This window comes from Rhinopithecus roxellana, chromosome 16, assembly GCF_007565055.1.
Source record: "Rhinopithecus roxellana isolate Shanxi Qingling chromosome 16, ASM756505v1, whole genome shotgun sequence".
Classification (NCBI taxonomy): domain Eukaryota; kingdom Metazoa; phylum Chordata; class Mammalia; order Primates; family Cercopithecidae; genus Rhinopithecus; species Rhinopithecus roxellana.
Window position 1 is genome coordinate 111572976 of NC_044564.1, and position 25441 is coordinate 111598416.

At 42.3% G+C, this 25441-nt stretch overlaps 1 protein-coding gene across 1 annotated transcript; it reads right to left on the minus strand.

Moving 5' to 3' along the window:
* Positions 1 to 1853: 1853 nt before the first annotated feature.
* Positions 1854 to 14776, minus strand: TXN (thioredoxin). The gene is made up of 5 exons (XM_010365575.2): positions 14556 to 14776; positions 9577 to 9681; positions 9040 to 9099; positions 2611 to 2676; positions 1854 to 2103 (listed from the first exon to the last, which is right to left on the minus strand). Exons 1-5 carry the CDS (start codon positions 14577 to 14579, stop codon positions 2041 to 2043), a joined length of 318 nt encoding a protein of 105 aa, XP_010363877.1. The 5' UTR covers positions 14580 to 14776; the 3' UTR covers positions 1854 to 2040.
* Positions 14777 to 25441: the final 10665 nt, after the last annotated feature.

Below are 25441 nucleotides of genomic sequence, written 5' to 3' on the forward strand. Positions count from 1 at the left end.
CAGCTTGGTCAACATGGTGAAACCTCATCTCTACTAAAAATACAAAAATTAACTGGGCATGGTGGTGGGTGCCTGTAATCCTAGCTACTCAGGAGGCTGAGGCAGGAGAATGGCTTGACCCTGGGAGGCGGAGGTTGCAGTGAGCTGAGATTGCGCCATTGCATTCCAACCTGGGTGACAAGAGCGAAACTCCATCTCAAAAAACAACCTAAAAGCCTAACTGGTTTTCCACTTTTTAGTTTCCATTTTTTTTTTTTTGAGACAGAGTCTCGCTCTGTCGCCCAGGCTGGAGTGCAGTGGCGCGATCTCGGCTCACTGCAAACTCCGCCTCCCGGGTTCACGCCATTCTCCTGCCTCAGCCACCCGAGTAGCTGGGACTACAGGCGCCCGCCACCTTGCCCGGCTAATTTTTTGTATTTTTTTTAGTAGAGACGGGGTTTCACCGTGTTCACCAGGATGGTCTCGATCTCCTGACCTCGCGATCCGCCCGTCTCGGCCTCCCAAAGTGCTGGGATTACAGGCTTGAGCCACCGCGCCCGGCCTAGTTTCCATTTTCTATACAGGTGCCAAAATAACTCCTGTTATCAAAGCTTGTTACCCTGACTTACCCTACGATGGTTTCTCATCCCTTCTAGAACAAATAACACCTGGGCTGACCTGGCCCTGCCACTCTATCGAGCTTTATTTCATGCTCCTCTGATTATTCTATAAGGTACCAAGCTTTTTCTTGACTCTGTCCTTGACTCCTTTGTGTCTGTCATTCTCTCTGCTGGAAAGCTGATTCCCTGGCTCTCAGCAGGTTGGAGTCCTTTTTATCCATCAGCTCTCAGCTTACAGTTACCTCACAGAACCCAGGTCCAACCACCTGATGCAAAGCAGGTTCTCCTATTATTCTCAATTACTGCACCCAGTTTTTGGTTTTGCCTTGTAGAATACACCAGTCTATTATTCACTAGTTTGTCTTAGCTTCTAGAATGTTCGCTGTATGAGGATGAGGGTGTCTTAGTCACATCTTTATTCCAAGCCTAGCATGATGCCTGGCACATAATAGGCATTCCATTAATATTTTGAGAGATCATCTGAGTTTGGCATCCTAATTTCACAGAAAGAAACTCAACTAAGGGCCCATCATTTTCCTACTTATTCAGATTGTTGCACTGAGGGCAATGTAGTAGTTAAAAGCACATATTCTGGTACCAGACTTCTTTGGTTCAAATCCCAGCTCCTCCACTGACTAGTTGTGATGCAGGGGAAATTACCACTCTGTCTGTTTCCTCATTGGTAAACGGGGATTACAGTATCTATATCTAATAGGATTGTTGCAAAGATTACATGAATTAATAGAAAGATGATGCCTGGCTTATGATAATTCTTCTCTTCATTATTACGTAAACTCAAAAATAGTTTCTTCAACCCCCCAACCCCTTACTGTGCTTAGAACACAAGAAACAATGTTCTTTGAATGATATAACTAATAATTTCCCACAATTTTTACCAGTCAGGACAGAACCTATATCTGGCCTATACAACTAGACTTTCTCAGATACTTCGAGGAGAATCAAGATCCTTGTGGCAAAACAAACAAACAAACAAAACAATTCCTTCATGGGTGGACATCCATTTTGGTCATGCTGATCTTTTGGAGAGCAGAGGATTTACCTGCTAGAACAGAGAACACTATTTTCTCTGTTAAAAGTTAACAAATAACAACATACTACTTTATTACCTGCATTACCCCTAACAAGAGATTTTTGTAGCAATACATTAAGGTAGCAATAATAATTTTTTAAATCTTAAAATAATCAGTGGCCTACAAGGTTACTAAAAAGTGATTAAGAATATAGGAAAATACATTAAATGATCATTTCGCATTTATTTTGAAAGCTATTCAGACACCAGTTTTAAAAAGTGTTAGAATTAATGTTTTATTGTCACGCAGATGGCAACTGGGTTTATGTCTTCATATTTTATATTTTTGTAAATTAAAAAAATTACAAGTTTTAAATAGCCAATGGCTGGTTATGTTTTCAGAAAACATGATTAGACTAATTCATTAATGGTGGCTTCAAGCTTTTCCTTATTGGCTCCAGAAAATTCACCCACCTGTTAAAAGAATATTGAACTGACATTAGATGTAGCATTGTAGCACTGTTTTATACATAAAATATCAGCATAGAATGAAGGAAGAATGGGGTGGAGGGAAGAAGAGGTATAATCTTATTTAAAATAAACTTCCCTGAATAACATACAGTTCATTTAAGTTATAAACGAAGAAAAAGTATCAAAGTCAAAAGGCTTAAGTACAAATTTTCTTTTACACAATACCTAACAACAACAAATGAACTGCCCAAGTCTAAGAAATGTGCTTTATGATATAAATAGGAAACACCAATTAGAGGGATTTAGTGACTAGTTCTAGGAAAGATCGATTTTCAATTAGATGTCACATTATGTACTTAAGCCAATGAAGAATGACATATTTAAAAATTCTTAAAAGCAGAACTTGGCGATATGCCTCAATCTTTGAAGGGAACATCACTCCAGTGGTTTATTCACTTATACTGGGTTTCCTATTGCCCAGTTAGAGTTTTAAAGGTCAGATGTACGTACCTTTTGTCCCTTCTTAAAAAACTGGAATGTTGGCATGCATTTGACTTCACACTCTGAAGCAACATCCTGGTAGGGAAAGTAGCAGGGGAGAGGATTAAATACAAGACTGTCAGTACTGAGCTTTGACAGAAGTAATCCAAAACCAGAATCTTCTCCCTGTCATGTACCCCACATTTCAGCATGAGGACATTTTTCAGCATATGAAAATTAATATGATGAATATAATTGCAGTCCAAAAGCCAAACCGGTTATATTCTCAATGAAAAAGTTTTATTAATATTTACTTCCTTTGATGGGCACATCAACAGGCAGAATGTTCAGAATGTTACTAGCATCAGATACTCCAGCAATCCAATATGCTGTTTAATCCAATCAAATTCTCAACTATTTTCAGTATCATACAAAGAAGCAACAAAAAATTCTGCTACAATTGGACTCAGTATTATAATCTTAACTATTCCTTAGAACTAGTACTTCTTGTTTCTTGCTCATAATTTTTCCAGTTTTATTATGAAGGCAGAGTACACAGAATGATTATATAAGGTCTAAAGTCTAAAAAAATAAAAGGCAATTGTTCAAGAACAAAATCATAGTAATCTAAAGGAATAACCCCACACTGGGTTTACTGATTATTATTATTTTTGAGACAGGGTCTGGCTCTGTCACCCAGGCTGGATGGAATGCAGGGGCACAATCTCAACTCACTGCAACCTTCACTTCCCAGACTCAAGCCATCCTCCCTCCTCAGCTTCCCCAGTAGTCCGGACTACAGGCACATGCCACCAACCTGGCTAATTTTGTGTGTGTGTGTGTGTGTATATATATATATATATATATATATATATATATTTTTTTTTTTTTTTTTTTGTAGAGACAAAGTCTCTCCATGTTGCCCACAGGCTGGTCTCAAACTCATGAACTCAAGTGATCTGCCTTCCTCAGGCTCCCAAAGTGCTGGGATTACAGGTGTGAGCCACCACGCCCAGCCTCCTGCCTATTTTTAATTAAAAATTGATATGTGAGGCCAAGGCCAGTGGACTACCTGAGGTCAGGAGTTCGAGACTAGCCTGGCTAACATGGAGAAACCCCATCTCTACTAAAAATACAAAAATTAGCCAAGCATGGTGGTGCACGTCTGTCATCCCAGCTACTTAGGAGGCTGAGACAGGACAATTGCTTGAACCTGGGAGGTGGAGGATGCAGTGAGCTGAGATCACGCCACTGTACTCCAGCCTAGGTGACAGAATGAGACTCTATCTCGGGAGGAAAAATAAAAAGACTTTGTGGATTCTCAAACCTTGCTGCAGTATCAGAATCACCTGAGGGATACTACAAGTTTCCCCATCAACCCCTATCTTAAACCATTACAGTCAAAGTCGAGCTTCAGGTGACTCTGACGCTCTAACCTTTGAAAGCCATCCTACTTAGAAAATCCACAAATTCCTAACATTGCAAATTGGGCTAGTTGATTCATATTTCCTCCTCTCCTAGAAGTGGCTCTTGCTACAGCTAAAGATTTTTCTGCAGCTCAAAGGTAATTGAAGTAACAGACATTCCTCAACTGTGGAATGCTAAATGAGAATTCTTGTAATACCCCATGCTCAACACATTGTTCATGCTGTAAGAGGGCAAGGTTTGGAGGACAATACCATGAAACTGGTTTGGTTTGGAACCCAATAGGGATTGAAAATGTCAGCCAGACACTCAAAAGAGGACTGGGAAAGAAATACAGAACTACTCAGCACCTAAGCAGCAAAAGCTATACAGGACAGCAAGCGAGCAGGCAGGACTGTTGAGAACCAAATCATGGAAACCAGCAGATAACTCTCAAGGGGAAGAAAGGCCAGCTACAAACACTATGATGACCTCTAGGATGGTTGGTTGGCACTACTGTTGAGGAGTTCTTTCTAGGTAATCTTTACTTTTTCTTTTAACGCTGGACACCTGCTGAGAATGAAAGTACAGGTTCCAGTAAGAGGCACAAGGACAGTAAAGGCTGGAATAAAAATGGCGAGTGTTTATTGAATGCATACTATTGAAAACTCACTCAAAGTAAGGGTCAGAGGGAGGTCACCATTTATAAAATAAGTATCATAACCCTGTTGGCTGTCAGAGAAATAAGGTTGGTCTCTCATTTTCAAAAGGGCTACTGCTGATACTTTTCTATGAGTCTATGGAGGCAAAGTTAAAGTTCCCCAGTTTGTCAGAGGGTCACTTTAAGGTTTTAAAAGACACTTTCAGGCCAGGCATGGTGGCTCACGCCTGTAATCCCAGCTCTTTGGGAGGCCAAAACGGGTGGATCACTTGAGGTAAGGAGTTCGAGAACAGCCTGGCCAGCAAAGTGAAACCCCGTCTCTACTAAAAACATGAAATTTAGCCTGGTGTGGTGGCAGACGCCTGTAGTCCCAGCTACTTGGGAGGCTGAGGCAGGAGAATTGCTTGAACCTGGGAGGTGGAGGTTGCAGTAAGCAGAGATGGCACCACTGCACTCCAGCCTGGGCGACAGAGTGAGACTCTGTCTCAAAAAAAAAAAGATACTTTCAGGGTGATGAGAGTGCCCCAAGCAGACATGAAGGAGGAGCTGTGTTATACGGAAGTCCTTGAGAGCTTTGCACACCTATAGTAATGCACCATTTAACATTTGGTCGATGACCAAATGTAATGCACCAATTAACATTAGGTCGATGACAGATTGCATATATGTGGTGGTCCCATAAGATTATAATGAAGTTGAAAAATTCCTCTCACCTAGTGATGGGTTAATGTCATAGCCCATCGCATTAGCTGGTGCAAACAAATCTGTGCTGCAATTACATAAAAAGTATACCACTACAGACTGCTTTATCTATGGAGGAGACATTCTTTTGTTCCTTTACTTTCTTTTTTTTTCTTTTTTGAGATGGAGTTTCGCTCTTGTTGCCCAGACTGGAGTGCAATGGCGTGATCTCGGCTCTCCACAACCTCCGTCCCCTGGGTTCAAGTGATTCTCCTGCCTCAGCCTCTCAAGTAGCTGGGATTACAGTCATGCACCACCACGCCTGGCTAATTTTGTATTTTTTTTTAGTAGAGACAGGGTTCCTCCAATGTCAGTCAGGCTAGTCCCGAACTCCCGACCTCAGGGGATCCGCCCACCTCGGCCTCCCAAAGTGCTGGGATTACAGGCGTGAGCCACCGCGCCCGGCCATTGTTCCTTTACTTTCTTAATAACCTTGCCTTCACTTAAAAAAGCCTATCACTACAATTATGTACAGTATATATTACTTGATACTAAGTACAATTATGTACAGTATATACTACTTGATACTAAACAGCTAGATTACTGGTTTTTGTATTTACTATACTTTCATCATTAATTTAGAGTGTGTTCCTACTTATTTTTTTAAGAAGAAAGTTACTATGAAACAGCCTCAGGCAGGTCCTTCAGGAAGCATTCCAGGAGAAGGCACTGTTATCATAGGAGATGAAAGGGCCATGCATATTACTGTCCCTGAAGACCTTTCCGTGAGACAAGATGTGGGGATGGGAGACAGTGATACTGATGTTCCTGACCGTGTCGGTCTAGGCTAATGTATGTGTTTGAATCTTAGTTTTTAACAAAAAGTTTAAAGTCTTTTTTAAAAAAGCTTATAGACTAAGGATATAAAGAAAATATTTTTGTAGAGCTGTACAATGCATTCGTGTTTTAAGCTAAGTGTTACTAGAAGAGTTAGAGTTAAAAAATAAAAAACTTATAAAGTAAAAAAGTTATAATAAATGTACTGCTGCAAAAAGAAATTTTAAAAATAAAATCTGTAAGCATACAGTGTTTATATGTCTACGGGTTCTAGGCCTTCACATTCACTCACTACCCACTCACTGACTCACCCAGAGTACCTCTCAGTCCCGCAAGTCCCGTTTATAGCAAGTACCTTATACAGGCATACCATTTTTTAATCTTCTATATATTTTCACCATACCTTTTCTAGGTTTAGATACACAAATACTTACTGTTGTGTTATAACTGCCTACAGTATTCAGTACAGTAACATGCCTTACATGTTTATGGCCTAGGAGCAATAGGCTTTACCACATAGCCTAGGTGTACAGGACGCTATGCCATCTAGGTTGTGTAAGTACACTCTATGTGTACACAACCAAATTGCCTAACATTTCTCAGAAGGTATCCTCATCATCAAGTGATGCATGACTGTACTTCCCAAAGGCAGTAAGAACACCTGTCCTCAGTACAGTATGGTGCACTGCTCTGCCTTAAGAGACTGACTTCACCTTCTGTGCTGCAGTCCCATTACCTGTTCAATGAGGGTGCTAATAAAAAATATTCTTATAGTTATTGTGAAGATTAAATGACATAGTGCATGCAAAGGGCTTATCATGGCATCTAGCACCTATTTACTTTCACATAAAAATCAAGGCTGGGCGTGGTGGCTCATGCCTGTAATCCCAGCACTTTGGGAGGCCAAGGTGGGTGGATCACCTGAAGTCAGGAGTTTGAGACCAGCCTGACCAACATGGTGAAACCGTCTCTACTAAAAATACAAAATTAGCCAGGCATGGTGGTGCATGCCTGTAATCCCAGCTACCCAGGAGGCTGAGGCAGAGAATTGCTTGAACCCAAGAGGCGGCAGTTGCAGTGAGCCGAGATCACGCCACTGCACTCCAGTCCAGGTGACAAAGCGAGAGTTATTATAACTGTTATTCTCAAATGTTAGTCTCAAAAAAAAAAGAAAAAAATCAAGTTGTTATCTGATAGGATCAGTGGCAGTTAGAATTTCTCTACTCCAGGTGCAATTTTCCCCTAGCTAAATTGACCTTAATAGAAGAAGTAAGACTAAGTTTGATTAAAACAAGGAACAAGGATTTTTTTTTTTCCCACAAAAGTGCAATTACACTTTTTTTTTTTTTTTTTTTTTTTTTAAAGAAACTCTGGGACACATCTAGAACAGTAACTTAACAACCATACCACATTCATCATTCATTCTACACCTATACTACATGCAAGGCAGGTGTGCTAGGTGAAGGGGAAACCAAGGTGAATTAAGACAGGGTCCCACCCTGATCCTAGGAATCTACCGAGACTAATGGTAAAGGACAGACATAAAGATCATTATAATAATTGCCAAGATTTACTGAGTACTTAGGGCACACAAGGGGGTAAGTGGAGAAGGGGTGAAGCTCATGACAAAGAGTTAAAAGAGTTAGTCAGGTAGGAAAGGAAAGGACAGACCAGAGGGAGGAGACAGCACAAGCCAAGGCAGGGGTTGCCCAAGGCACAGAGTCAAAATATGGCTGAGAATATGCAATCTGGGGTTGCTGCGCCCTCCCATGTTTAGAGAGCACTGCCATATGCCTGTTTTAAGTGACCCTTCAGCCTTTATTGGACATTCCATGTTTGCTCAATGAATAAGCAACCTTGGGAGATTGATGTGACAGGTCTTAAGGCTCAAGGAAGAGGAGTGACTGGCCTAAAAGCAGAAGCCAGTGAGCCAGGACTGGAAGCCAGGTCCAGCGCCTCTGTTGCCACACTGCACCCCTCCCCCATCGCCTTTCCTTCTCCACTGGGGCTAAGTGAAAATGCTCACTTATCTGCAAAGGGCCCCGAAGTGATACCTCTTCAACAGGATCTCCTAGGTCAGCGGTCATGTGCTAAGCACCGTATCTATACCCACCATAAGGCAGAGCATCCTCTAATGGGTAGTGCTTAAGGTCAAGAGCTGAGAAGCCAGACCACTTCATTTTAAATCCTAGCTCAGCCACATACTCACTGAAACTTCATGAACAAGCTGTGTTTCAGTTTTCTCATCTATAAAATGGGGATGATAACAGCACTCAGGATTAAATGAACTGATACTTAAAAACTACCCAGAATAGTGCCTGGCATATACCTAGTGCAAAACAAGTATTCATTAAATAAAACCAAACCTGGAATTTCTTCCAAATTATTCTCTCAGGTACCTTGGTGTTTATCTGTTAAAACACTTGTGGTTTCTAATTGACTAAAATCAACCAAGACTAGAATAGGCTTGCAAATGCAGGTTCTCACGCTACTGCAAGTTCACAAAGAGCCCTACAAGCGGTCTCATAATTTGGTGACCCCATCAAGCCTATGGATGTAATGATCATAGCTAAATTCAATCTCTATTTATTGAGCATCTCAGACTGTAAAGTAGAACGTAGGGTTTTAGAAAGGTGGGTGGCCCATAAGATTCAGAAGTCTTACTGATTTATTTTTGTTTACTTTAGGATGTGATATACAGCTCCTGACAGCTAGGATTAAGCTCCTAACTTACCTGCTCTTCTGAGATAGAACTTTTTAGATAGGATTACAGTTCTAGAATTATTTGACACATTTATGGAAAAAAGCACTGTGCAATTCAGAGGAAAAGGCCAATGTGAAAAGCTCAGTAGTATCTCATATTTCCAGCTACGTACCTGACAGTCATCCACGTCTACTTCAAGGAATACCACGTTGGAATACTTTTCAGAGAGGGACTGGAAAATTTTAAATGAAAAATCCAAAAAGATTTAGAACTAGGTAATGGCAATCAATGTACTCAAGCTTCTTAAATGAAAACTTAATAAAAGTAGAGACTAATTAAAGATCCAAATATTTAGATCTTTGGAGACATAGATCTAAGAGACATAAATTTTCTCTAAATCAAATTTTTCCTAGTATAAAACAGTTTGTCATATCAAACTCTGAGGCTGGGATTTCAAATAAGGCCCATGTTTCAATGTGGGAAAAAAAGAACTATTTAAGACAAAATCAACTTCTAAAATTTATTTTCAATGGGCTACATGTATCAAACCTAAATTATTTGTTATACTACTGCTTCTAGACCAATGATCCAGCCAAAGAAACCCCCCCCACCAAAACCAAAATCCTTTAACTGTCTTTCTTTCCTACCTTTGTGACCACCAACCCACAAACACAAATCTCTTACAAAGTAGACATTGTTTAATACTCACATGAAAGAAAGGCTTGATCATTTTGCAAGGCCCACACCACGTGGCTGAGAAGTCAACTACTACAAGTTTATCACCTGCGGTGTTCAAGGCTTCCTGAAAAGCAGCCTAACAGCAAAACAAGCTTATGTTAAATAAATAGTTAAATATTAAACCTTCAAAAGAAAGACTCGACACAATCACACAAAGTACATTTTGGAGGACCTCCTTTCAGGACCTACCTTTTAGCCAAAAACAAAACAAAACAAAACAAAAAAAAAACCCAAACAAGCCAAATAAAACTCTGTTTGAAGAAATTCTATATATTGTTGATAGTGTTACTTGATAAGATGAAACAAGATATAATGTGTAGAGCATACTGATATTCATGTCTTCATGACTATTTTATAAAATATTGTGAACTGGCTAATTTCTCTTTCCACCAAACAAAAGGAAAATAAAAATAGATATTTGTACTAAAAATGTTTCCATGTCAAGGCTAGGTATATGGTAGACATTCACTAAACACTTATGGATTATGAAGGGGTCACCTGAAGTCACAAAGGCATAGGATTTTGCAATTGAAACATCACAAGTTACGTAAAAAAAAAAAGTTGGCTGGGCATAGTGGCTCATGCCTGTAATCTCAGCACTTTGGGAGGCCAAGGTGGGTGGATCACTAGGTCAGGAGTTCGAGACCAGCCTGGCCAATACGGCGAAACCCTGTCTCTACTAAAAATACAAAAAAAAACTAGCTGGGTGTGGTGGCTCACGCCTGTAGTCCCAGCCACTGAGGAGGCTGAGGCAGGAGAATAGCTTGAACCCAGAAGGTGGAGGTTGCAGTGAGTCAAGATTGTGGTACTGCACTCCATCCTGGGCAATAGAGGGAGACTCCATCTCAAAAAAAAAAAAAAGCTATGACTTTTGATTAAACTCATTTGTCTATGGTAGACCATATGAAAATGTAAAATTTTTTGAAAAGTCAAGGAAACTAACCTTCCCCAAACCTCAACACTCAGACATCACTGTTGACATAAGCATAATGGGGTTTCCAGAGTTGAGATCACATGTTTACCAACTTTTGATTTTTGCCCTTTATTTTAAAACTACACCCTCATCATTCATTAAATGAAAATTTTAGTTCCTCATGAAAGAAATTTTTCTTAGATATTGTTTTTCATAAGGAATGCTTGTTAAATAAAATTCTTAGTAGAAATGATGAAGAAATCTCTTACCAGTAACTTCCCTGAATTATTTACTATCTAGATACTGTAACCCTGGGAACCGAATATTCTAGTTACCAAGGACTCATTTTTGTTTTGTTTTGTTTTTGAGACGGAGTTTCACTTGTTGCCCAGGCTGGAGTGCAAAGGCCTGATCTCAGCTCACTGCAACCTCTGCCCCCCGGGGTTCAAGTGATTCTCCTGCCTCAGCCTCCCGAGTAGCTGGGATTACAAGCCTCCACCACCAGGCCCAGCTAATTTTTGTATTTTTAGTAGAGATGGGGTTTTGCCATGTTGACCAGGCTGGTCTTGAACTCCTGACTTGAAGTGATCCACCCACCTTGGCCTCCCCAAAACAAAGGAGTCATTTTAACCACAATTAGTCTGTTAGTGCTGACCAAACCCAAAAACCAAACCAGAGCAATTAAGATAAATCAAAACATAAACATCTATATCTGAAGTCTAGGTTTTCTTCAAGGAAACAACACTGGTCAAATAGGTTTAATAAAAAATGAACATTCCCCGGCCCCCGCCGCCACAAGAGGTCCCATAAAGAAAGAAATCAAATAAGTAAAACACCATAAGATAAAAAACCAAATAAACAAGAAAACACGAATGTGACCTCAGGTAGTAATAGTTACTTCTCTAGATTTCTAATTTCTACCTCATGTTTTTGGGAAAATAATTCACAATTGGTGTTCCTGAGAAAGGTAGGACAACACTTCCATAAATTTTTCAGTTATGCAAATCCCTCAACCCCACCCCTAGAGGTGGAGACATGGGGAGGGCTGCAGCAGGGTACATTAGAAGTATAGCAATTGTTTTTCCAAATCATCACTGAGTGTTCCAGATCAATTTCATTCAAAGCCTTCCCTAATGTGATTTTCAAGAAAGTTAAACCAGGGATCCTTTACTGCAAGATCCAGGTGAGACAGGAAAAAAGGTCAAGAAATGCCAACGTCTGGAATAGACATTTTTGTTTTTTTAACATGATTGACCCTCATTAAAAACTTGAGATTACTTTCAAGAGGGAAGGTATTTCAAACATACTCAAGGCTTTTCCAAAACAGCTCTGCATCAAATTTAAACACAAGTACCTAAAATTCTGAAAAGAGGCATGCAACAATAACTTTTAGCCTAAATGAACATGAGTTACACCCCAGGTATGTGCAGGCTTCACGTACAAACTCTCTTCTGATACTTCCAAACGGGTATCAGCTTGAAAATTATTCAAGAGTACATTACTAAGAAGAAATCACAATTTCCAGCTCCCAGAAACTAACAGTTACTATTAATAAATGTCTCCATCACTGACACCAATAATCTGGGGGAAGCAAAACAATGTAGGTGGGGTAAATAGGAGCAGAGTCTAAGATCTCTTTGCTTAAACATACCTACTCTGAAGGTAGTAAGTGCCTTGTGGATGGGAGTTGAATAAATGGTAGGTGTCATTCTTCTTTTTTTTTTTTTTAAAGTGTTTATTTCTTCCTCATCACATTTACAATGAATTATTCCATTCCTCTCTGAAACAGATCCCAGTTGGCCCTAACGTACTAACAGACTGCCTCAGAAACAGAATTGTTCTCAATGACGAATGATGCCAATTTAGTCCATTAGGATGAAAACGTAAGATGTATTCAACATTTACAAATAACAGGCTGGGCGCGGTGGGTAACACCTGTAATCCCAGCACTTTGGGAGGCCGAAGTTGGTGGATCACCTTAAGTCAGGAGTTCGAGACAAACCTGACCAATATTGTGAAACCCCGTCTCTACTAAAAATACAAAATTACCGGGCGTGGCGGCGCATGCCTGTAATCCCAGCTACTCAAGAGGCTGAGGCAAGAGAATCGCTTGAACTCGGGAGATGGAGGTTGCAGTGGGCCAAGATCAAGCCACTGCACTCCAGCCAGGGCAACAAGAGCAAAACTCCATCTCAAAAAACAAACTAACAAATAACAATCAAATTAGTGTAACTTTCGATCAATGACTTTGGATTGTTACTTTGAGGATTGATTATCAGGGCCTGTGGGCCCCAGGCTGTAGTGCTTTTTTTAAAGTTCCTGTCACCCTTGTACACCTTTGTCACTGGTAGAAGAGGAAGGTGCCACCATGCTCTAACAACTGGGAGGACTAAACTGTGCTCCAGAAATCCTAATCAACTTTCTGTTGGATATTGTGACAACCAACATAGACCACTCAAAGGTCTTCTGGCTCCGTGGAGGGGGTTCTCAGCAGTTCAGTTATACTGAGGTTGCCAGACCCTGGAGAACAGAATCCCAGCCCCACTCCCTTCCCCAGGAATGGACTAAAATTTGTCACACAATAGGTGCTTGGAAAAAAGTATATGAAAGACAATTCACTACTAAGGATCTTTTCAACACATGAGGGCTGCTAAAATGAGAATCCCACTAAGAAAATACTGATTAAGAGGAAGATAAAAGACGACAGTGGCAATCAACATATGAGGAAAAAAATACTGAGAGTCAGTAACAGTCAAAGGAACAAAAGGATCGGGGACACACTGCAGACACACTTCTGTTTCCGAAGCCCACCCGGCACCAAACAGGTCAGGGCACCCAAGGCGGGCGAGGACCCGCCCTCCCCTGCTTCCCGCGGGTGGGGAGGAGTAATCGCAGGGTAGGCGCTGGCCAGGGGTCTTTTACCGTTCGGGCAGTATCAATTTCCTCCACTCACTCCACTTTTCTGACGCTGCATTTAACAAATATTTCTGCAATGGCTACATTAGACGCTGCGTGTTAGGCTCTGGGTTTCCTAATCTAGAAGGTTTTAGGCTTGCAATAACTTTCAAACATGGGAAGTCTGTTTTGCCTTGGGCATTTTTAAGAGGACAAAACATCGATCGGGATACCGATAGGTCGGCGAGCAGGGGCAGGGCGCGGCTGCACCCAGGAGGAACCATGGCTCCAGCAAAACCCACCGACTGAGGGTGAATCACGGACGGGCAGGGCAGCCGAGGCCCCCGGGCCCAACCTTGGGGACTGAGTCATTCCAAAGCCACTGCTGCCGGAAACACGCCCTGCGCCACAGGAGTCCCGTGGGCGCGGCCCGGACCTCACTTCCTCGCGTCACCTGGGGCCCTCTGGCCTCCCGGCAGGACCTGCACGTGCCAGGGGGTCTCCAGCCGCAATCCGCCTCCTTAGTGCGGATACAGCACGCGTCACCTTTGGGGCCGGGAATGGATGGAAGCAGCCGGGGATCTCCGGCCTAGACCAGCTCCCAAGGGAGATCACTACCCCCGCTGCGGGTGGATCACTTCGCATACGGAAAGGCAGCGGCGGCCAGCGACCCGTGCCTTCCGCAAGGGGCCCTGTCTATCCTTGCCTAAGGCCTGAATCTGGATACAGAAGGGGGCCAAGGGCGGACCCCTTCTATTCCCTCACCTTCCTCCAGTCGGGGCTGCCCGGACGGGAGGGTGCAGGAAGGGCAGCGTGGGGACTCCTCACGCTGCCCGCGCTCTCACATCTCCCGGGCGCTCCCCGCGTGCGTGCAACCCCCCGGGGCACAGGGTGGGGGCAACGCTGGATACCGCCACTCAGCCCTCCAGGGGACCCTCGTCCCTCTCTTCCCTTCCGCCAGGGCAGGCTCCACCGCCTTGGGCGCGCCCAGGCCGCTGCTTCCCTCAATCCCAGGCCGAGACGCCGCGTCCCTTTTCCCCGGCGATGCAGAGGGGCGGCCTCTGCATCTCCCGCCACCGCCTTCCCCAGCTACAGAGGCCGTCCGCGGCGCCGGCGCCCTGGCCTTCCCCGGGAGCGCGTACCTTGCTCTCGATCTGCTTCACCATCTTTGCTGCTGGGATCTGAGGAACGGCTGTAAGAACCGATGGGAACGGATCCAAAGCACCAGACCGAGCTTGAAGACTCGCCGCTTGCTCTGCCTTTATAAACGGGCACGCCCGGCGTGCGTGTGGCGGGGGCGCGCGCGCCCGCCCGGACCTCCGCGCCCGCCGCTGCGCCCCGGCCACGCCCCGCCCCTGGAGCCTGCGACCCGGGATCGGGGCGGGGCTGGCGCAAGCGTGGGGCGGAGCTCCAGGGCCTAGGCTCCTGCGCCTCCAAGCCCAGCTCGCACCCCAGCTGAAAGTGGAGATCAGCACTTTTCGTGACGGTTGGAGGCAGGGAGACGGACAGTCACCCCCAGAGACACAAGGTCCTTCCCAGGTCACCTGGGGTTGCGTCCGCCGCGCCTGAATCGAACGCGCCCACGCTCGAGATGGGGACAGTCCTGGGACCGCCCAGGCAGGGCTGGATTCCTCGAAAAGTCCCGCCACGCCCCGGCCACCACCAGCCCCGTGAACCTCACAAAGTGCTGAGTAACGGTGACCAGGAAGTTTCTCGGTGTGTACGTCCTTGCCTCCTCTCCAGAATTTATTGTTACCGTTCTCTTCTCTAACCTCCTTCTGTTCTTTCATTTTCACTGCTGAACCCGCTGCTCCAGCTTGACACAGCGGTTTAGTGAGATAGAAACGACCGGGGGACTGGTTGGGCTCTTGACCATCAGACAGCTGCGTGTGAGATGGAAGTGCCGCCGGATTGAGCTCTGCAACTTAGTTACGCAGTTGTGACCCTAGAAAGGTCCTGACCTCCTAGAGTCTCAGTGTTCCCTTCTGTAGAACGCGAATCATGATGGTCTCAATCTCACGGTGGTGTTATTTTGAGGGTTAATAGTGCTTGCAAAGTGATCAGGACCGTGCTTGCCACGTAGTAAACACTCCATAGATAGTTCTTATTCGGTGTCTTGCGGGGACTGATTGGGCCTGGCCACCTTATACAGCATTTACAGTGGGACAGCACGCAAATTTGTGTGAGTTTTTTCTAACGGAGGCAGACTCCTGGAACAGAAGTCGGAGTTTACGTTGATCCAGTAATGCCTGTTGCAGGTTATGTCTGGCAGGGCTGGGGATTGTGGAAGGTGGGTGTGTTAGCTGACTTTGTGGAGCCAGGAAGGCCTGTCAGCGGCTGAAAGTGGAGGTTGAAAAGCTGTTCACAGGAGAGCCGGAAGGCTGGGAGGGAGAATCCCAAGTCTGTATTTTCAGAGCTGAGCTGTTCCCAATGAAGCTGCAACTAGGTGTAATTGCCTAGGGGTGGTGAAACTGCTGCCTGGCTGCCCCCTAGAACCCCTGGCTTCCTTCTTTTGCTCTTTCAGACAGAGGAAGGGAGGAAACCAGAGGTTTTGAACCTATTGTGCAAAGTTTCTAGGGGGCTGAGGAGCACGGGGCGTGAATATGGATATAGGCAAGGGACACATTCTAAAGACAGCCCCAGAGGGAGGGAAGACAGATTGCCCTGAATGCAGCAACGTTCCCAAAGAGAGGGAGGTTACTGGGGTAGAGAGGAAGGAGCTGTATGGAGCACCCATAGCAGAATCTATAACCTGCTTTTCTGCTGCTGGGTTTTCAGTTCAGCTGCATCCTAGCTTCCTGGCCTTTATCTGTTTGTTGGTGAGTTTGCATAGGTGATGACAACAAATCATTGAGTTACAGGAAGGGGCAATGCAGGCCATCGTCAATGTTCAGTGACTCAGTGAAGGAGGTACTCCCTCTCCCCAACCTCCACAGAACCAACGCAGAGTAGATGTGGAGGATGGTACAGTTATAAGGAACTGGGAGGCCAGAGTATGTGTTAAGAGTCTGGACTCTGCAATTTGACTCCCTTGTCCTCATCCCTTCATGACTGGGTAACTCTAGGCAAGTCTAAATAGCCTTTTTGTGCCTCAGTTTCCTTATCTGAGAAGTGGGCATAATAATAGCTTGTGCTATTATAAGAGTTGAGTGAACTAAAATATATGTAAAATGCTTAGAACTGTGCCTAGTGTGTAGTGAATGCTACAAGAACTATGATTATAGGCTATTAAATGAATGATGAGATCCATCTGGAATGATGACAGAGCTAGGGTGGAAAGAGACAATAACAGGTGTCAGTCTTAAACGAATTAAGTAGTGAAGACAGTAGTAATGAACAATGAGCTCTAACATAAGCCTCAAAGGAAAAGGGCTTTTTTTGCCTGCAAGGAAGAGAGAGAAGTGGGCTGGATCTGGTCCCAAGGAGCAGGTTCCCTGCAGTTGTGGCAAGGAGGTGACATCCTTTGAGAAGAGTGAGGTACAGGGGAATTATTTGGGACTGCCCAGAGAGGAAGGGTTCATTTGTTCAGAGAAATGTAGAGGCTCTGTGTATTAGTCAGAATTTTCAGTTGCAAGGAGAAATTCTAGCTCAAACTGACGTAAAGCAAAAAGAGAATTAGTAACTCATTACCAAGAACCCCAGGGGCCTAACAGTGTCACAGGGCACCATCTCTCTAGTTGCATTCTCAAATAGGCACTCTATGTAGGAGTGAAGTAGGCAGCTCCAGACTTAGGTTCCTAGTAGTTTAGTATCTCTGCAGGAAGAGTGTTCCTCTTCCTTGTTCTTGTAAATGTCTGAGAGGCTGACCTTCACTTTCATGGTGGGGAAAGGGATTAGCCTTGATTGAAACTTTGGACTAAGAGTAGGGAAAATCCAGGTGGTTACCAGAAAAAGAAGAGATTGCTGCCGGACCAGCAAAAATGATGTTTTCATGTCACCCAAAAGGGCAGAAACATGTAACAAGGGTGATAGAATGACTTCAGGCCTGGGTCAGCTGAGTCCAGCCTCCACATGGGACTGGAGAACTAGGTCAGCTGTCTTTGTTTGGGTCTCAACTCAAATTTGAAGAAAACGCAGTTGTAGGATTTCTGAAACACGTTTTTCTCACATCCCAGGTGTCTCTGAGTGGTCTTAACCACCTAATTCATCATAGCCAGAGGTACTCAATGATACTGCACATTCCTGGACCACACCCAGACAGACATACAGAATCAGGTTTTTAAGGTAGGGCCTTGTAATCTGCATTTTTATTTATTTATTTATTTTCTTTTTCTTTTTTTAATGTTCTAGGGTACATGTGCACAACGTGCAGGTTTGTTGCATGTGTATACATGTGCCATGTTGGTGTGCTGCACCCATTAATACTCGTCATTTACATTAGGTATATCTCCTAATGCTATCCCTCCCGCCTCCCCCCACCCCACAACGGGCCCTGGTGTGTGATGTTCCCCTTCCTGTGTCCAAGTGATCTCATTGTACAATTCCCACCTATGAGTGAGAACATGCGGTGTTTGGTTTTCTGTTCTTGCGATAGTTTGCTGAAAATGATGGTTTCCAACTGCATCCATGTCCCTGCAAAGGACACGAACTCGTCCTTTTTTATGGCTGCATAGTATTCCATGGTGTATATGTGCCACATTTTCTTAATCCAGTCTGTCACTGATGGACATTTGGGTTGATTCCAAGTCTTTGCTATTGTGAATAGTGCCGCAATAAACATACGTGTGCATGTGTCTTTATAGCAGCATGGTAATCTGCATTTTTAAAAGCATCTCAGGTGATTGGGTACACTAAGATTTGATGAGCTTTGCCATGGAATCTTCAGAGGGAGGCCAGCATTAGTTAAGCTTCAAGACTGTGTCTAGCGAGAGAGTTGAGATGGGGACTCAAAAGAGAATGTGTTAAGTGACATAAAATCAGGAGCTGTAAGTACTACAATAAAAAAAAAAAAAAAGTGGTGGAAGGAAAAGGAACAAATTAACCTGGGTGGGACAGTCATTAAATGCCAAGCCTAGAGCTGGGTGTGTCGTATCATTCCTCTCAATATCTCTTAGGAGATAGACATTATTTTTCCTATTTTACAGAGAAGGAAATTGTGATTCAAAGAGGTCACCTAGTCATATCCAATGTTCACTAATTCTTATACTCTGTCCATGAAGGGCGGAAGTATCAGCACAGTTTTCAAGCCCATCTGCATGTATTAAGTACCCCTCATTTCACTGGTGAAAAATATCTAACATCCCTTATGGTAATGTGCTGTATATTACATCAAATGTTAACTATTTTGATTGTAAAAATTAATTTACACACAAATATATATCACACTTTCATTGCCAAGTATTTTAATGTAAATTTCAGATAATATAATAACCCCTGTGAATAACCTACCCTGCTCCTTATAGCCCTTAATCTGCTCCAGTGGTCACCCTCACTGCCCCCTTGAGCCCTTTCCCCATATAGCATGGAACCATCTGGATTCAGCAAGCATGACTGTATTCCCAGATATTTCTTTTAACTGCAAGTTTTGCCCCCTCAGTGTATATCATTGTATGACATACAATGCTCCATGTTTGTCACAGCCAGGCAGTGGTTCCCATTGCTGCGTCCAGATTCTTTCTCCTTCCAAAATCCCATGGATTTTTAGAAAGAAAAAAAAAAAGTTTGTTTTCGAAAGAAAAAGGAACTTGACCTTTACACCATACCATAAAATTACTTAAAATTTACCAAGGAACTACTGGAAGAAGACATTAGAGATAATCTTTGCAACCTTGCAGTAGGCAAATATTTCTTAGGCAGAACACAGAAATCACTAGCTATAAATGAAAAAGTTAATAAATTTGCCTTCTCACAACACACACACAAATATGCGAGGTGATGCATATGTTAATTAGCTTGATTTAGTGATTCCACATTGTATACATGTATCAAAATATGTTGTACACCATCACTATGTACACGTTTCACTTGTCAATTAAAAAATAATTTTTAAAAATGGGGGAAGCTAGCAGTCTTGCATCCCCTGTGAAGGGATATATGCTCTAGTAGGTGGGTTTTACTTTATATTAAGTATTGTTACAAGTACTTAGATAGGCATGAGTGAGGCAGGAGAGGGCTCTCCACCCACCCACTGGGAATGTCAGGTGATAGTTGGACAATTATCTCACCGCCTCTCTAAAAATGATAATGTGGTAGCCTACCCAGAGCACCAGGGAGGTGATCCACAGCTGTTAACATTAAAGTGTTAAATGAATCCAGATGCCAGGGAGAAGAAACTGCCTGGGCATGTACACTAAGAGACAAAATGGCAAAATATGACATTCCAGGCAGACTCCTCTGGAAAAAGGGAAGTCTCAGATGGGCATGCATATGACTTCCTAAAAACACAGTGCGTGCTCAATTCCCAAGGGTAAGGGGGCAGGCACTATGCAGGCAGGCAGCCTACCCTGAGGGAAGAATCACGGGAAAGAGGCAAGCCTATAAAGTCCTGAGATTAAGTCGGATTCTTCTGAGGTGGCAAGGACGAAGTTGCTGCAGATGTGTACAGATTCGCTGCTGATAACTCAGGGTAACTTGGATCTCTTCCACTGGTAACAGAATCATCTAAAGAAAATAAAAATAAAAAGAACAAATTATAAAAACTAAAAATCTCTGCTCTTTGAAAACCATTGCTTAAAAATAAATGAAAATGAATAAATAAATGTCTCTCAGTCTGTGACTGGGAGAAAGTATGCTCAATACGTACATCTAACAAAGGACCTACATTGAGAATGTATAGGGATCTGTTACAACTCGATAATGGGAAGACAACCAGTAAAAACATGACAATGGATTTGAACACATACTTCTTAAAAAAATATATATTGAGAGGCCGAGGCAGGAGAATTGCTTGAATGCGGAAGGTGGAGGTTACAGTGAGCTGAGATGGTGCCACTGCACTCCAGCCTGGGACTCTGTCTCAAAAGAAAGAGAAGATATCTAAATGACCAGTAAGCACATAAACAGATGGATTGCTCAACGTCGGTGGTCATCAGCAAAATTCAAATTAAAACCATAATAAGATACCACTATGCAACCTCCAGGCTGGTAAAATTAAAAGAAAAGAAAAGAAAAGAAAACACACACAGACACTACAAAATGCTGGCAAGATTGTGGACTACTTGGAAATAATTCATACTTTACTGGTAGGATTATAAAATTGTACACCCACTTTGAAAAACAGTTTGGCAAGTTTTGTTTTTTGTTTTTGTTTTTAGTGAAGTTAAACACACATTTACCATATGACCTAGTAATTCCACTTCTAGGCATTTCCCCTCCAAATATTAAAACACATGTACACAAGGACTTGCATATGAATGTTGGTAGCAGCTTTATTCATAATACTTCTAAACTAAAAACAACCCAAATGTTCACCAACAGGTGAAATAATAATAGATGTGATATGTCCATACAATAGAATACTTCTTAGCAACAAAAAGGAACAAAATGCTTATATACACAATAACATGAGTAAATATAAAAAGCACTGCTGAGGGGAAGAAGCCAGACACTAAAGATTGTATGAACTCATTCCTATGAAGTTCTAGAACAGGTAAGTCTATAGTGACAGAAAGTAAATCAATGGTTTCTTGGTGTTGGGGTGGGAGATTGCAGAAAGACACGGGAAACTTTTTAGGTCTGTACATTTTCTACGCCTATGGAAAAATGCACTAAAAAGAGGTATCTTTTATTATGGATACAAATAATACCCTCAATAAAGTTTACTTAAACTGAAAAAATGTGGTCTTTGAATAATCCTGTCTAGGTACAAAAACCATCCATAAAGACAAAGACATAGAAATATATAAGGCAACAAGGATAAGTTGAAACATTTCAGCAGAGCTCTAACTTGGGCCACAAAAATTCTAAGCATGGCTAACTGAAAGTGCATGCAAAAGTTGATAAGCCTTTCCTAGCACTGGTAACCTTCAAATAAGATACAGATGTTAAACACAGACAAGCTAATTGGGTGATCTGCCAAACTTACCTTAAATGCTGAGATGTGGAGAACCACTGAGGGAAGCATAAAAATAAAAAGAACTTGGTGTCCTCTTTACAAATGAGATGTAGCCATTCGCATAATGCTTCAAGAGCTACACATAACTAAGAAAGGTAGGGTCAGAATCCTCCTTATATGCTAGGATCAGGTAAAATACAGGGATGTCTGCTCTCATTACTTATACTCAATGTTGTACTACAACTTCTCAAAAGAGCAACTGGGCAAGAAAAATAAAGGAATCCTGGCGGGGTGCATTGGCTCACGCCTGTAATCCTAGCACTTTGGGAGGCTGAGGTGGTTGGATCACCTGAAGCCAGGAGTTTGAGACTAGCCTGGCCAACATGGTGAAACCCTGTCTCTACCTAGCCACGCTTGGTGGCTCGTGCCTGTAGTCCCAGCTACTCGGGAGGCTGAGGCACGAGAATTGCTTCAACTGGGGAGGTGGGAGGTAGAGGTTGTAGTCAGCCAAGATTGCTTCACTGCACTCCAGACTGGGCGTGTCTAAAAACAACAACAAAAAAAATCCGATTAAAAAAAGAAATAAAAAGAATCCAGATTGGAAAAGTAGAAGCAAAACTGTCTGAAGTTGCAGATGACATGAGTGAAAGAAGCCAGACACTAAGGATTAAATGAATTCATTTATATGAAGTTCTAGAACAGGTAAGCCTATAGTGACAGAAAGTAAATCAATGGTTTCTTGGTGTATATAGAAGATCTTAAGAAACTTGAAAACTATTAGAACTAATACGTTCAGCAAGGATGCAGGATATAAACTCAGTATGAAAGAATGAATCGTTTTGGTAGAAATTTAATAAAAGAAGTACAAGACTTGTACAGCAAAAGCTATAAAATGTTGTTGAAAGAAATAAAGAGTTCCTGGGCACAGTGGCTCATGCCTGCAATCCTAGCTTTTTGGGAGGCCGAGGAGAGTAGATTGCTTGAGCTCAGGAGTTTGAGACCAGCCTGAGCAACATGGTGAAACCCTGTCTCTACAAAAGCCTACAAAAATTAGCCAAGGGCAGGCATATGGCTCATTCCTGTAATTCTAGCACTTTGAGAGGCCAAGGCGGGTGGATTGCCTGAGCTCAGGAGTTCGAGACCAGCCTAGGCAAAATGGTGAAACCCCATCTCTATTAAAATAAAAAAAATTAGCTGGGCGTGGTGGTGTGCACCTGTAGTCCCAGCTACTCAGGACGCTGAGGTAGGAGTATTGCTTGAACCAGGGAGGTGGAGGTTGCAGTGAGCCAAGATTGTGCCACTGCACTCCAGCCTGGGCGACAGAGCAAGACTCTCAGACTCTGTCTCAAAAAAAAGAAAGAAAGAAAGAAAAACATTAGCCGAGCATGGTGGTAGGTGCCTGAAGTCCCAGTAACTAGGGAGGCGGAGGTTGCAGTGAGCCAAGATTGCACCACCGCACTCCAGCCTGAGACCCTGTGAGAGTGAGACCTTGTCTAAAAAAAAAAAAAAGAAAGAAAAGGAAAAGAAATTAAAGAGTTAAATAAATGGAAATATATCTCACGTTTATGGACTGGAAGACAATATTGTTAAGATGGCATTACTCTCCAAATTGACCTACAGATTCAACATAATTCTTATCAAAATCCCAGGTGCTTTTTTTTTTTTGCTGAAGTTAGCAAGCTGATTCTAAAATTTATATGGAAATGTAAGGGACACAGAATAGCCAAAAACAATCTTGAAGAAGAACGAAGTTGAAGAATTTATACTTCTTGTTGATTTCAACACTTATTACAAAGCTACAGTAATCAAAACGGTATGGTATTAATGCACAACTATTATGTATCCATAAAAACCAAACAACAAAAAATAAACCACAGTATGGTACTAGCATAAGACAGACATAATAGAATTGAGAGTCCAGAAATAAACCCATAAATCTGTAGTCAATTGACCTTAACAAAGGTACAACATCATTCAATGGGGAAAGCAGAGTCTTTTCAACAGATGGTGCTGGGACAACTGTACATACACATGCAAGAGAATGAAATTGAGTCCTGCCTCACACCAGTAACAGAAATTAACTCAAAATGGATTAAAGACCTAAAACTAAAACTTTTAAAAAGGAAATACAGGTGTAAATTTTTATGACCTTGGGTTAGGCAGTTATTTCTTAGATATGACACCAAAAGAACAACCATATAAAAAAATAGATAGAATTAGACTTCTTCAAAAAAAAAAAAAAAAAAAAAACTGTGTTTCAAAAGACACCATCAAGAAAATAAAAAGATTGTTTCTGCTGTAGAAAAGTAAAAAAGGGAGTGGGCGCCATGGCTTATGCCTGTAATCCCAGCACTCTGGGAGGCTGAGGCAGGGGGATCACGAGGTCATGAGTTCAAGAACAGCCTGGCTAACATAGTGAAACCCTGTCTCTACTAAAAATACAAAAATTAGCTGGGTATGGTGATGTGCGCCTGTAGTCCTAGCTACTTGGGAGACTGAGACAGGAGAATTGCTTGAACCTGGTAGGTGGAGGTTGTGGTGAGCTGAGACTGCACCACTGCACTCCTGTCTGGGCAACAGAGTGAGACTCCACCTCAAAAACAAAAAAAACAAAAAAAAAAAAAAAAAAAAGAAAATGAAAAAATACCCATGGTGTGAGAGAACATATTTATAAGTCATATCTGATAAGGGACTTGCATCTAGAATACATAGAGAACTCTTACGATTTAACAATAAAAAGATAACCCATCTTAAAAATAGACAAAGGATTTGAATAGACATTTATCCAAAGAAGATATACAAATGGACAATAAGCACATGAAAATAAGGTCAACATTAATCATTAGGAAAATGCAAATAAAAACTACAGTGAGATCCTGTACATGTACCCTGGAACTTAAAAGTTGAAGGAAAGAAAAAAAAAATACAATGAGATATTTTGCACTCACTAAGATGGCTATAATAAAAAATACAGACAATAGCAAGTATCGGTAAGGATCTGGAGAAATTAGAGCTCTCATGCATTGCTAGTGGGAATGAAGAATGGTGCAGCTCTGTGGAAAAGAGTTTGATGGTTCCTCAATAAGTTAAACACAGTTACCATGTGATCTAACAATTCTGTTCATAGGTATATATCCAACAATGTTGAATACACGTACACACAAACACTTGCATGTGAATGTTCATAGGAGCATCATTCTTAACAGCCTTGATAGAAACAACCCAAATGTTTATTAACTAATGAATGGATAACAAAAGGTCATATATTTATATGATGGAATATTATTCAGCCATAAAGTGGAATAAAGTTCCGACATGTGCCACAACATGATGAACCACACAGAAAAGGCCACATTTGTATGAAATGTCCAGAACAGACAAATCCAGAGAATCAGTAAATACATTAGTGGTCCAGAAACCTGGGGACGTGAGAATGGGTAGTGACTAGTAATGGTATGGTAGCAGATTCTTTTTGAAGCCTTGAAAATATTCTAGAATTGGGCTGGGTGCTCCCATAATCCCAGCACTTTGGGAGTGCTCACGCCTGAAATCCAAGCACTCTGGGAGGCCAAGGCAGGCAGATCACAAGGTCAGGAGTTCGAGACCAGCCTGACCAACATGGTGAAACCCCGTCTCTACTAAAAATACAAAAATCAGCCCAGCTAAAAATACAAAAATTACTAAAATACAAAAATACTAAAAATACAAAAATTAGTCAGGCATGGTGGCACAGGCCTGTAATCCTAGCTACTCGGGAGGCTGGGGCAGGAGAATTGCTTGAACCAGGGAGGCAGAGGTTGCATGGAGCTGAGATCGTGCCACTACACTCCAGCCTGGGCAACAAGGTGAGACTCTATCTCAAAAAAAAAAAAAAAAAAAAAAAAAAAAAAATCCTAGAATTGGATAGTGGTGAGAGTTGCATAACTTTGGGAATATGCTAAAACCTACTGAACTGTTAAACATAAGGATAAGGATATCTATTCTGCCTTTACCAAATAATCTAATGTAAATAAATATGCTTTGCAAATAGTGATG

Bases quoted from the DNA above. Each gene is read 5' to 3' on its own strand.
- TXN (XM_010365575.2), bottom strand. From the start codon at position 14,579: ATGGTGAAGCAGATCGAGAGCAAG. The intron at 9,682-14,555 runs GTACGCGCTCCC...TTTTGCTGTTAG, and splicing joins TGAAGCAGATCGAGAGCAAG to GCTGCTTTTCAGGAAGCCTT. The intron at 9,100-9,576 runs GTGAGTATTAAA...AAAATTTTCCAG, and splicing joins TGATCAAGCCTTTCTTTCAT to TCCCTCTCTGAAAAGTATTC.